At 49.9% G+C, this 13526-nt stretch overlaps 1 protein-coding gene across 1 annotated transcript in view; it reads left to right on the top strand.

Moving 5' to 3' along the window:
* Window positions 1-4656: 4656 nt before the first annotated feature.
* The window catches only part of TRAM2 (translocation associated membrane protein 2), a 53617-nt gene continuing 44747 nt past the window's right edge, over window positions 4657-13526 (top strand). The window contains exon 1 of the mRNA XM_050948910.1: window positions 4657-4804. Within this exon, the coding sequence (XP_050804867.1) occupies window positions 4685-4804 (120 nt within the window). The 5' untranslated portion in view covers window positions 4657-4684. The remainder of the gene's footprint in view (window positions 4805-13526) is intronic.

Below are 13526 nucleotides of genomic sequence, written 5' to 3'. Positions count from 1 at the left end.
CCTATTTTGTCTCAACATTGATTTTCTCCCACTGGAAGTCTAAATGCAGCATGCTTTCCAGCCTAACAAAGGGTACATTGGATCCCCAAATCACCAGGCCAGACACTCTGACCCCTGTGTATTTAAAGGGGTGTTGTCACACTGCAAATCAGGGGTCTGATTTTCATAGGTGGCCCTACCAACTTCAGTGGGGGTTAGAGGTCCCCATCACTTCTGAAACGGAGTTCAATATTCTCCTAAATTCGTTTTTGCAACTGGCTTTTATTATTCATAATAATGGCACCTGCCACCTCCTCATTCCTTTGCATCCAGTTCTGTAAGGAAACGGCAGAGAGTTCATAGCCTAGGCCGTAGCTCTTTTATCCTGGTTCTGATCCACACAGAAACGCCTGGCCACTGAGTGGTGGTGGGGCTGAGATTGTTCATGCTGATTTCTCTTTGGCCATGAGAGGGAGCTGCCGTTCAAAGTCACAAAACAGATCTGTGACAAACGGAGCTCTCTAGAGAATAGCTCGGGATACGGGAGGACGAGAGCTTGCAACATTGCTTGCACTGGTATATGTTACCACCCCGCTCCTGTGAACGGATGGGAGCTGAGGAAGATAGGTGGCAGCCAATGTGTAATGTGTATGGAGGATGATATGCCTACCTAACACCTGAAGACTGTGTGTTGTAACCTCACCTTTGGAACCCAGCACTGGTGTCATGGTTGTGGTGAAGCTCTAGGTACACACTGGATTCTAGTGTTAGGATCCAACTCCTCCATGTGTGAATGTCCCCAGGTGCCCTTAAGGGAGTGGATATCTCCCACCTTACTGCCGTTTATTGTGGATTTTTTGCCATTTAAAAAATCCTGGTGCTCCTACCGTTCGTAAATCCAAGTACTAGACTCTTGCCTAGGGATGTCGCTGTTGATGTGCATCTGTGTAGACTTATCCAATCATTGAGCTTTCTGCTGGAGTTTCCAACAAGGAGACAATACAGTGGAGTGCTCAAACCCAAAACTTACACACTGCAAACAGTGCCGTATAAAGGACAGCTCCTCAGCTGGTGCCAACCAGCATAACCACAGCCGGTCTGTCGTTTTTTAAAAAAAAACTTCACTATGAGCTGCGGGTTCCTGGAAACAGGATTTGCACGTTCCAGTTCAGTTAAACAAGGCAGCACTTTCATTCTACACCAGTCTAACCAGTAAAGCAGGGATGGATTTGGGCCCCTCACCCCAAAAGCAAGGGTTGGGAGTGAGGAGCTAGTTGATGTTTTTCTGAACCATGTAGCTTTGATGAAAAATAATTGTTTTTCGCAAAATTTTTTCTGGTTTGCAAGTGAATGCTTTTTTGGTTTTGAAAAACAGATTTTAAAAATCAGTGCGTATTACGGGTTTGATTTTTATCAACCAAGAAATGTTCAAAGGAATTTCAGTGAAAACAAAAAAGCTGCAATTTTTTTCAGTATTTCCCAGGAAAAATAATTGGTGTTTTTCAGCTAGCTCTGTCGGTCCTGGGTTTCTGAACGTTCCCAAAGCCTGGGCAAGTTCAGAGCTAAGGTTTTGACCTGGGCCCACTTCTAGTTAGAACGGAGTGTCCACATGTCAAAGTTCATTCTAAGCAGCTTCCCCTCCACCTCCAGGAGGATACATGTCCAAAAAACAGGGCTGGATTGTCTTGCATTTCTGAATATCCCCGAGTCTATGATTCATGCTCATTTGCCCCCTCCTATACCTTCCCTGGCCCTGTAACAGTGAGAGCATAACTGAGCCCCCTGGTCTGTTGGCGGTAGTTTCATTCCACTTTTTTTAAAAAAGGCCCAACGTTTTTGGCCGTTGGAAAGAAAACCAACTGGAACGGCTTTTCTTTTAAAAAGCAAACTCTGCCCAGCTCCATATAGGGTCTGGCTGACACGCCATAGCCCAGGAATGCTGACTCTAACACAGTGCAGCTGATTCGCCAGCTGACTCCCCTGTGAGCTCTTTCCGCCCACTCCAGTTCCCAGCTGCAGACTGAAAGCAAAACACCACCAGCAACAGCCCCTGAACATAGACCTTATCCTGTGAAACAAGCCCACCTTGAGGCATCTCAGCTCCACTGAGGATCAGGACCCTGGGTCTTGATCCTTCTCTCCCGTATTCCAACATAACTCCATGGATTTAGGTGGAGTCAATCTTGTTCTGCCCCGGTGTCTGATTAGAAAATCAGTTCCTCCACCTCGGTGCCTCTAGCTTCCCTGTGGATCCTCTTCCTGTGACACTAACGATGAAGTGATTGGTGGCTCAGATGGACGAGAGAAGAACATAAGCGCTGCATTACTGGGTCAGACTAATGGTCCATCTAGCCCAGTATCCCATCACTGCCAGTGCCAGGTGCTTCAGAGGGTAGTGTACCAAACAGAGTAATATTGGAAAGATCCACCCCTTACCTTCCCCTCCCATCTTCTGGTAGTCAGAGGTTGAGGGTCACCCCAAGCATGGGGTTACATCCCTGATTATCTTGTCTCGTAGCCATTGATGGACCTGTCCTCCATGAACTTATCTAGTTCTTTGAACCCATTTATACTTTTGGCAATCACAACATCCCATGGCTATGAGTTCCACAGGTTAATTGTGTTGTTGCGTGAAAAAGTATTCCTTCTTGTTTCCTCAGCTCCAGGTTTTGTACATGTTTTCCTGATACCCAGACTAAATTCCCCACATTGTTAATTTCACCCCCATTACAACCCCTAGGTACTGACCCAGCAGTTCCTCCCCACCTTTGGTGATGGCATTCTTCAGATTAGACTGTTCTCAAGCCCCTCCTTTAGCAGTCACTTAGACAAGCTATTTTGTCTTTTAATCTTTCCTCCTTCATTGGTCCCTCCAGCCCCATCCTCATTTTTCCAAGCAATGTTCAATTAGTCAATATCTTTTTGGCAAGAGAACTGCATCTCCTTAGGTGTTTCCATAGTACTGAGCACAGGGGGGACTGCAATTCTTCCATCAACCTAGTTGAGTTTACAGAAGGGGCCAGGTCAACCTAACTACGCTGGGTAGGACGTGATATTTTTCACAGCCCTGAGAGTTGTAGCTAGATTGACCTAAGTTTTAGGTATAGACCAGGCCTTAGTGAAAGAACCTTTGAGTTTCCCAGTTGCTTATTCTAAGCCGCATCCAGTGCTCTGTCTAAACAACACTGTAGGGGTTTTATGGAGAGGAAAGCACAGTCAGTGGCACCAGTTCATCAGGACCTAATAGGGATGTCTGCTTCAGTGGAGCATAAGGCCAGGAATCTGTTACCTGTGCCGTTTGTGATGGAGGGGACACTCAATGCTCTAAGTGTCCGGCTTGAAACAGCGCAGCTCCTTCAAACCAGCCGGAGTAGTCAGTCCATCTCAGGGCAGAATGGGCCAGATCCTTAGCTGGTGTCAATCAGCATTGTTCTGTTGAAGCCAAAGGAGCTACGCTGACTTACACCAGCTGAGGAGCTGGCCTAGTGTGTTTACTGTGTAGGTCTTTGAGATGACATCTTAAAAACAAAGTGTCTATTTCCAGCTTTTCTAAGCTATTTGCATTCACCTCACTCCTCCCCTGCATGGCATGACCCCAAACTCATCTGCAAGACCCTGCCTGATCCACATTTAAGTCCCTCTTAATGACCCACTTTTGCCTTGCAGGCTATAGTGAACTGGGTTGAGTTGTACGTAAATTGCCTATTGTTGATCCCTCTCCCTGTACCTTTGTCTGCTTGTTGGTCTGTCCTTAAACTGTCAGCTCTTTAGACAGAGCCCACTCCTACTCCAGCGTTTGGAAAGCGCCTTGTAGTTTGGAGTGCTGCCATCAATAAATAAGAATGGATATTAATGAGTCCAGGACACTCTGCGAAGAGTTCTGCCCTGGAGACTTTGGCCAGATTATTCTTGTACTTCATATTGTCCTCTTTTGGCCTGGCTGCTGCTCTCTACCCCAGAAGCAGCTGCATTCCAGTGCTGCTCTGTGTGTATAACTTGTGAAGTGCCTTGAATCCTGGCCCCTGAAAGGTGTTCAGAATGTGCTGCATTATTCTTCAGTAGGTGTTCGGGCGGATGTTAAAAGGGGAGAAGCCTAGAGCAAGATAATAGGGATGTGAACAGGAAGGCGGTGGGACCTGTGTGGGTTTAATGCCTCTGAAAATAAAGTCAGAGGGGCCCAATCCTCACTCATAGGCTTTAGTCAGGCTGCTCACATGAATAATGCTCAGCGGGTAAAGGCTGTATGTTTCTAGGACCTCTGGAGGTGGAATAAAGCGGGCTTGGGAGGCAGCATCGCCTAGGCTGCAACTCTGGCGACCTTGCGTCTGTTCCCAGTTCTGCCCTTAGCCTGCTGGGCGATCTTGGGTAAGTCGGTGTCCCGCTCCGTGCCTCAGTTTCCCCGTCTGACCAGCGGGGATAGTGATCCTGACCCACTAGGTGGGCGAAGGGTTGAACAGAGGGAGGCAGGAGTGAAGACGGGGTGGGTTGAAAGCCGGGGGACAGCGAGCCGGGCGGGGCGGTAAGGAGCCGAGCCCGGCCGGCGGCCAGCCAGCCCCACGGGCAGGGACGGGTTAAGCGGGCGGGGGCGGTCGGCGCAGGCGCGGGCCCGGCGCCGCCGAAGTTGTCCGGGCTCCGGGCCGGGAGAAGTTTGCGGCGCTGGGCGGAGGCAGCGGCGGGTGGCCGGGCTGCTCGCTCCGCTCCGGCCATGGCCTTCCGCCGGCGGGCCAAGAGCTACCCGCTGTTCAGCCAGGAGTTCCTGATCCACAACCACGCGGACATCGGCTTCTGCCTGGTGCTCTGCGTGCTCATCGCGCTCATGTTCGAGGTGAGAGCGGGGGGCCCTGCCCCCCCGGGCACCCCCTGCACCTTTCCCGGGGGACCCCCCCCGGGGACCCTCCATGGGACCCTTCCCCAGGACTTCGCCCTGTGCACCCTCGGGTGCTGCCCTCACCACCCTGGGACCCTGCTGCACCCCCCTCGCGGGATACTGCCTGCTGCACCCCACGGGACCCTATTTCACTTCCTTGGGGGACCCCTCTGCAGCCCCCAGCCATGGGACACTGCACCCCTTCCTGGGAGTATTCCCTGTGTCTCTCCAAGGGACCCCAAGGCAGTCCCTCCACCTAGGGTGTCCTCCCTGGGACCCCAATGCACTGCACCCCTCTGGGGGTGGATCCCAATGTAACTCGTCCCCAGGGGATCCTACTACTCCACACCCCTATTGGAGGGCTCCCTGAATAGAAGGGTCTCCAGCAGATCCTTTCCTTGTCAGTGGAAGCAAATTCCCACCTCCCCTGGTGCTCCCCTGGAGAGTGCACTTTTGCAATGCCCCCTTCAGTATGTGTGGGAGAAGACCCCACTGCATCCTGCCTGAGGAGGGAGCCCCAGTGACTCTGCCTTTCGGCACTACCCCCATTGCGCCCATCATGGGGAGTGCCGTGCACTAAGTCCCTCAGGCCCCACCATCCTCCTTTTCCCTGCCCCTTTACGGGTTAGTTTCCCTCCCCTACACTGCACTTCCTTCCCCATTTCATTTGCCAGGGATCCTTTCCACTTTTCCTGTCCTCTCCCACCCCGTTACACAGCCATCGACTCCCAGGTAACTTCATTTCCCCTCTTCCATAGCCCCAGCTGCTTCTGCACTCTGTCCACACCCACAACTGGGACCCCTGCAACTTCCAGTCTCCTCAGTACATCCTTCCCTGTCCCCAGTGCCTCCTCCTTCCCCTCCAGTTTGCAATCTCCACTTCCCTCCCAACCCCTCTTAGAGCTGAATCAGTGCCCACCAGGAACAAGATTTCCCCCTGGCCTCTAGCTGCTGCCCTCCTTGAGTCTGGTTGAGTGTAGGTGGGCATAGGGGTACACTGACTAGCTGCTGCCAGGGGATGGCAGTGCTTGTGGGACCCCTGTCCATGGGGTGGGATAATACCGCTGTGTCAAGAGATTGGCAGGGTGGCATTGTTCAGTCTCTGTGTTTGTGCCTGGAGCAAGCAGCGTGATGACAGCCTTGCACTCCTCCATTGGGGGGTGGAGGAAAAGGCACTTGGGGTGAGGGTCTCCCTGAGCTAGAGCTCCGGGGAGGAGGACAGCTGGCTCTGGCCAGTGTTTTCCCCAGGGTTTGGGGATGAGCTGTCAGATGACGTTGGTTTGTGCCCCAGAAGTGGAGGGAGCTGATGAGTGAGGGGAAGTTCTGCCCAAACTGCTCAGTTGGATGTGGCCGGAGTTGAAGTGGAGCGGCTTTAAGGCAGGGGCTGTGGGGGGACGTGTTGTGATGGGGTCACAACCTTTTGAGGATTGGTGGGAAACCCTGCAATGTCCTGTCAGGCTGTGGTGAGCAGGGGAGGTGGCAGTGTGTGCCCACAGCTAGGCCACCTGGTGCTGTCATCCTGACAGCTCTCTAACTAAGCAGGGCAGGCTAGGTGAGGACATTTCTTGGCTGGGAGACCTCCAAGCAGCGGGTCCGTGCTGCTGGGAATGGTGATGGTGATTCAAATGGAAGACTAATGCTCAGCCTTATTCAAATGCCCCTATGCTTCTGGATTTACCCATCTTTCAGGTGCACTGTGGCCATGAGATGCAGTGTTGGATTTTAGGTGAGGCGCATAACTGAGAGAGTGATGCTCCTGGACTTTTAAGACCTGTGGTGCTTCCTGCCAGGATCTGCTGTTGATCTTGGTGTCCTTCCTAAATTCTGATTTGCAATGTTACATTTACCTAGATTTCCCCCCTCCATGCAGTTCTTTGCCTCCTGTCCTCAGTACAGTGCGGATGAATTGCTGGGCTCTGTCAAAGGGGCACTATCAGATTTTAAATCTTTTTTTTTTAATCCCTTATCTAGGTTATTGCTGATATCTTTGATTACCAAAATCAAAAGAAGTTTAAAAATCCAGCCCACTTTTCACTATTTGTGTAGCTTGCTCTGAGTTTCCTGCAGCTGTCGTTACTTCTGGGTTTGTTTATAACCAACCCCTTTCTCGCTCTGGATTCTTGTGTGCCAGCACCTGGTTGCAATGTTTGGGATGCAAACTCTGCAGGGGAATATGTAAATTCAGATCAAACGGAGGATTTTTTTAAAGAAGTGGAAACATTTCTATAAATAGGGTTCATTTAAAGAAGAATAATGGCTTTGACTGTGGAGGGTGAGAGGCAGTGTCGGTGGAGGACGTCTGCCCCTTCCCTTTCTCTGGGAGGACAAGTTAATGGTGGTGCAGCCATCCTTTTCCTTTGCTCATAAGCTAGGGATGCCATCTCTGAGGTACAAAAAACTGGGACATTTGGGATGATCCTGAGCGCGTTACACACCACCAGCTGGCCAGTTTTTGAAGCACCCTGACCGACGCCTATGATAGTTATCTCAAACAGGGACAATCCGGGGAGAATCTGGCCAGGTGATAACCCTACTATTGAGGTACTGGGGGGTAAGTGTCAGTGGGGGCAGCTGGCCTACCATTTTCCACCACCTCCTTTTGTTCCCGACTTCTCCAGCATTGCCCGTTTCCTGGAGGGAGTCGTGATCATGACCTTAGAGAAATGTCCTGATGGAGGAGAGCAGTGCCCCCTCCCAGGCCACACGGTCCCCAATGCGCCTTTCCCCATGATTGGGGAATCTTCCCCGCCACCAACCCCTGAGCTCATCAGGAGCCTTTTTCTCCCTGTTTCCAGAGGCATCCCAGAAGCCTGAGGTGCTCTCCTGCCTGCCTCCAGCCAGCCCCCACCTGGGGGAACCCCATGGAACCTTAGACACAGGTGTCCACTCCTCCTGTGGGAGGGGGAGTTATTTATCTGCCCCTCCCCAGTACATATAACAATGGAACCCCTGGTAGTGGGAGAGGAGCAGACGCTTCTCCTTTCCCAAACCTGGTATCAGGGCTCTTCCTCCCTGTCCCTAGCAGGGAGAGCAGGCTCCTTGCAGCCCCAGTGCTTTGCACAGAAATGTCAGGAATGTGGAGCTCCCCCCCCCCACCCCTGTTCCCAGCTTTCTCCTCTCTTTCCTCTCCTCTTTCAGGGGAGGAGACGGGATAGGGAGGGGGCTGAGGATTCCTGCCGAACAACTCAGCCCTTCAGGCTTGCTCCATACATGGAGTCTGGCCAGCCTGGCACCTCAGGGGCGGGCGTGCTTCTGCGGTCAGCCTAAACCATGTGTGTCTGATAGAACCGTGTCCCTCCCAGGCCCCCAGCTGAGTGCCACGTTTCAGGGCAAATGGAGACGAGGTGGAAGGTGGTGGTGGGGCGGAGAACTCATCGGAGAAGCGGGAAACCCGTTTCCTTAATTAAAAAAATAAAACCAAAAAAAGACAGTTCCTCCCTCCCTTTCATTGCAATGCACTGAATGAACAAGTAGTTTTCAGTACATAGAAATCTTAATGTCTTTAAAGGAAACATCTAAATTAGAGCCAGAAAGGCCAGCTGGCTGGGGTATAAATTCCAAAACCACATGCAAATGCTGCAGAGTTGGACACACCGGCTGCAAGTTTCAGAGTTGTACTTTGAAAACACAAAACAAAACAAAACAACAAAACAAAACAAGCAGTGACTTTGAGCTGGAGAGGGTTTTGTCTCCCACTAACACAGCAGGCTGAGGGTTTTCCTTTTATTGTTGCTGGTGATCACTTTACCGAACTTTCTTCCTTTAGGACTTTGTCTACACTGGCACTTTTGTCAGTATAACTTTGCCAGTGTGGACAGTGCTATGTCTGCGGGAGAGCGTCTCCCGACAACATGGCTACTGCTGCTTGTTGGAGGTGGTTTAATTATGTCCACGGGAGAACAATCTCCCATCAGCATAGACAGGCTACACAGGAGATCTGACAGCGGTACAGCTCTGCTGCTGTAAGCTGTCTAGCGTAGACATGGCCTTAGCCTCAGGGCTGTGTGTAGAATAAGCTTGTCTGTGCTTTCTGTAGAAAAAGCTGATTGAATTTTTGCACAGTTGGCAGAAGTTGGCTTGACAGTCCTGGTGACGGGACTTGTCTGCGTTGGTATTTTCATTAATGTCCCACCATTGCGGCTGCACTCGTCAGAATCCTTGTGTAGACAGAGCATTGTTACCATCTAGACCACAGAAGAAAATTGTTAGAAGAACCTAAATGAAGCTTTTGATAGAGAAGGTGGGGGAGGTGATATCTGTTATCGGACCAGCTTCTGTTGGTGAGAGAGACGAGCTTTTGAGCTCCACACAGTTTCTTCAGGCCTGGGAAAGGTACTCTGAGCTTCTCCGCTAAATACAAGATGGAACAGATTGTTTAGCATCAGTGGTTAGCGCACATTCTACGGAACCATTGAAGGTGAAGTAGCCCATTAATACACTGCAGTCATAGGAGAAAAAGCGGGGTTAGTGGGTTACGGATTGTTATAATAAGCCCTAAATCCATGATTTTCAGTGTTTAGTGGAGTTACGAATTTAAGCTCCCAGGCTCATCTTTGGAAAGTGTTGTGCAGGTTTCGTTCAAGGATGCGGACTGATAGGGTCAGATGAAAAGTGGCCACCCACAGCTGCTGGGGTGTTTATCTTTTATCGTTTTCCTGTGTGAGTTCATTCAACGTAGGTGCCTTTGATAATTTTACTCCCTCATCTAGACCTGCAGTGAGACAACACAGTAATAAAAACACCCGTGTCTTCTCTACACTGGAGCTGCAACAACGGAGGAGAATCGAAGAAGAATGTTAGTGTAGGGGCAGCCCAGGCAGAGCCAGTATTAGAGTAATGGAGACCTGTGATGAGACAAAAATGGTGTTTTTTTTTTTTTTTTATATGCATAGAGATAATTTGAAGTGTGCTTTGTGCTGGAAATGCTGATCTTGTATCTCGTACTTTCTCCCACACGCTCTAGAAGGTTCTGTGGATGTCTGGAGAACTCTGAAGATTAGGACGTCTGACATACCATGCAAATGAAACCTGCTTAAGTGGGAAGGGAAGAGAGGGTCACAACACACTTACTCTCCACCTTCGCCTGTCCCAGTGACCTCACACCCTCTTGATCTCCTTTCACTTCTTCTCTTCAACTTCTCCCCTTTTACTGCTGCCTTTCATAGTAGACGTCTGCTGTGGTCCCCGCACCCTTGATCTGTGCCTGCACGTACGGCAGCATGTAAAATACAGGCACTACTTGTGTATCTGTGTGTCACAATGAAAGGCTCCAGCAACAGAGAGCTGCTGGGGCCTTTTCCCACGGCAGGAAAAGACTGTGGCAGTGGGGCAGTATCCTGAAAAATAGCAGCGTAGAGGTGGGAGACACTGCTGGGGCATGTAGGTAGATACACTGGAAGTTCAAACGTGTATGGCATTCTGCTTGCTTAAGCCATGTCTCACCTTCTAAACTGCTATTTGTATCCCTTCTAGCTGGGAGTTCAGTGTCTGTACTCTGCATGCCTCTGTAAGTGTAGACGTACTTTTAGAAAGTCATTTCTTGACTCCAGCTGCCTCTTACTAACACATCATCCCCTCTGTACCCTTCACATATGAACCCACTGAATGCAGCATGCACAGGCAGCACCTCCAGTCCCTGTCTTGCATTCTGGGTCCTCTGGCTCTCCGTGTCCCTCTGCAATTGCTGTCACAGAGGTTTCTAATGGCCTCTTCCTGGCCAGGGGGGTCCTCAGTCTCTGGTCCAGCCTCCTAAACTGCCAATTTTGGCTGCATCAGTCATACCCCCCATCTTGACTTCTTGTCCTCACTTGGCTTTTGTTGTGGCTTTCTTGGTTCTCCTCCGACCTCTCTGATCAGAGTCTCTTTTCGTGGGTGCTTCTCCCCCTTCCCACTCTGGTGAGGTGCCTCAGGACTCTGCCTTGCCCCTGCCTCACTTTACAGCCTCTCCTTGTGAGATCTGGTCAGTGATCTTTGCCGGAATGATGTCTCTCTCCACTCCTGCCCTGCCCCCCTCGCTCCTGCCTCTGTCTCTGCCTATCTCTGACAATTCCAGCATCCCTGTCTGGTGATCTCTTTCCAAAGCTGCCTTTATCCTTCCTCTCCTCCACCCCCCTCCCCTCCCCCGTCTTGATCATCATCCTTGCTCAGACCCACAACCTGGGTATCCCCTTTGACTCCTTGTTTCCTTTCTCACCCCGCACAGGCATGCTGCTTCCATGTCCTGCCACTTGCTGCTCCATACATCCGACGAAGTGGGTATTCACCCACGAAATCTCATGCTCCAATACGTCTGTTAGTCTATAAGGTGCCACAGGACTCTTTGCTGCTTTTACAGATCCAGACTAACATGGCTACCCCTCTGATTCTTGCTGCTCCATGACATTTCTAAAATCCGTCCTACGTCTGCTAGCGTCGGAGACTGTTTGCATGGTGGAGTCACTTCCCCAGGGATGGGTGAATGCAAGACGCAGGGGCTTTGAGCAGCCTTTGGGCCGTGAGTTAGGCCTTATTCAGGCTGGTGTGGAGCTCAGAGAGCATCATCTACCGAGCCCTTCTAGACTGTAGTGGCCAGAGCTCAGATCAAAGAGGAGAGTATCAAGCTCTCTCCTAGGCCACACTACTAGATGCTGCCCTCAGCTGGTGAAAGGTTTGGCACTCCTGCTGTCTGGCAATAGAGACATGGAAAGGCTGAAGGAAATGTCAGAACCTGCCTCACAATAGACCATTTCCTGTAGGGAAGGATTTTTCTGGGCTCCCAGGCACTCTCCGTGTGACTGTGACTTAACCATTTCCTTCCAAATCTGTAGCTGGCACACTTCTGACCTAGACAGCCGCCGTTGTGTGTTGTCAGCTTACAGGTGGTGAGCTACTATCCAGCCACAGTCCTTGCTGCCCTAAAGCTTGTTGTGTAGTTCTGTGCTGCTTAGGCCTCAGCTGGAGTATTGTGTCCAGTTGTGAGTACCACATTTCAGGAAAGATGTGGACAAATTGGAGAAAGGCCAGAGAAGAGCAACAAAAATAATTAAAGGTCTAGAAAACATGACCTATGAGAGAAGATTCAAAACATTTAGTATGTTTAGCATGGAGAAGAGAAGACTGAGGGGGACATGAGAGCAGTTTTCAAGTATGTAAAATGTTACAAGGAGGAGGGAGAAAAATTGTCCTAACCTCAGAGGTTAAGGAGAACAAGAAGCAATGGGCTTAAATTGAAGCAAGGGAGGTTTATGTTGAACATTAGGGAAAAAGTTCCTAACTGTCAGGATGATTAAGCACTGGAACAAATTGCCTACGGAGGTTGTGGAATCTCTGTCATTGGAGGTTTTTAAAAGCAGGTTAGACCAGTGGTTCTCAACCTATTTACCACTATGGTCTGCATATGCAGCTCTCTGTGTTACGTGGGCCGCTGTTGCATGCTGATTGGACTGCAAGTGGGCCGCAGGTTGAGAACCACTGGGTTAGACAAACATCTGTCAGGGATGGTCTAGTTATTATTTAGTCCTGCCATGAGTGCAGGGGACTGGACTAGATGCCTTTCGAGGTCCCTTCCAGTCCTACACTACTATGATTCTATGAACATGGTGACTAATACAACTCTGAACAGCTGTACAGCATTTCACACACAAAGTACTGTATCAACTTCTTAGGTCCTGACCCTGCAACTGCTCTTCACATACTCAGCTTCTGTTGACTTCAGTGGGAAATCCCTGTGCAGAGAGCACTTTGTAACCAAGACCCTGCCTTGGCAGGTCAGACTAGTGCCCTTTGTAGCCTGGTGTTCTGTCTTGGATAGGGGGCAGTCGCCAGATGGTGAAGAAGGACAGTGCAGCACTTAGAGCACTAGCCTAGGAGTGGAGAGATCTGACTTCAAGTCTCTGTTCCACAACAAGGTTTGTATAACTCACTTAGCTTCTCTGTGCTTCTGTTTCCCATCTAAAATGGGGATAATAGTACTTCACCCACCTCAGAGGGGTGTTGCAAGGACAAATACATTAAAAAGTGATGCACTCTGTGACAGGAGCCTTGTAAGTCCCTTGCTAGGGAGATGCCTTTGAAACTGGACTGGACACAATGCTGTGCAATAGATAAACCCTTCCCAAATTCACAGTCCATTTTGGTAAATTTCACATCACAGCATTTTAAAATTTCATGGTTTTAGATATTGTCACAAAGCATGAATATGTATTTAAAAATATAACTATGTAAAGCCCTTACAAACCAACAAGGAGTCCAGTGGCATCTTACAGGGGGAAGGGATAGCTCAGTGGTTTGAGCATTGGCCTGCTAAACCCAGGGTTATGAGTTCAATCCTTGAGGGGGCCATTTGGGGATTTAGTTGGGGATCACTCTTGCATTGAGCAGGGGGTTGGACTAGATGACCTCCTGAGGTCTCTTCCAACCCTGACAGTTTATGATAAAGACTAACAGATTTATTTAGGCATAAGCTTTCTTGAGTAAATAAACCCAGGAAGTGAGGCTTTTTACTCACAAATGCTTATGCCCAAATAAATCTGTTAGTCTTTAAGGTGCCACCAGACTCCTTGTTGTTTTTGTGGATACAGACTAACACGGCTACCCCCGATACACGTAAAGCCCTTAAGTCAGCATTTCTCAAACTGGGGGTCCCATCCCAAAAGGGGGTTGCAAGGCTATTGTGACAGGTCCGTGGTATTGCCACTTCTGC

The sequence above is a fragment of the Gopherus flavomarginatus genome, chromosome 4 (genome assembly GCF_025201925.1).
Source record: "Gopherus flavomarginatus isolate rGopFla2 chromosome 4, rGopFla2.mat.asm, whole genome shotgun sequence".
In the NCBI taxonomy this organism is placed as follows: Eukaryota; Metazoa; Chordata; order Testudines; family Testudinidae; genus Gopherus; species Gopherus flavomarginatus.
This window is presented reverse-complemented; position numbering and strand designations above follow the sequence as displayed.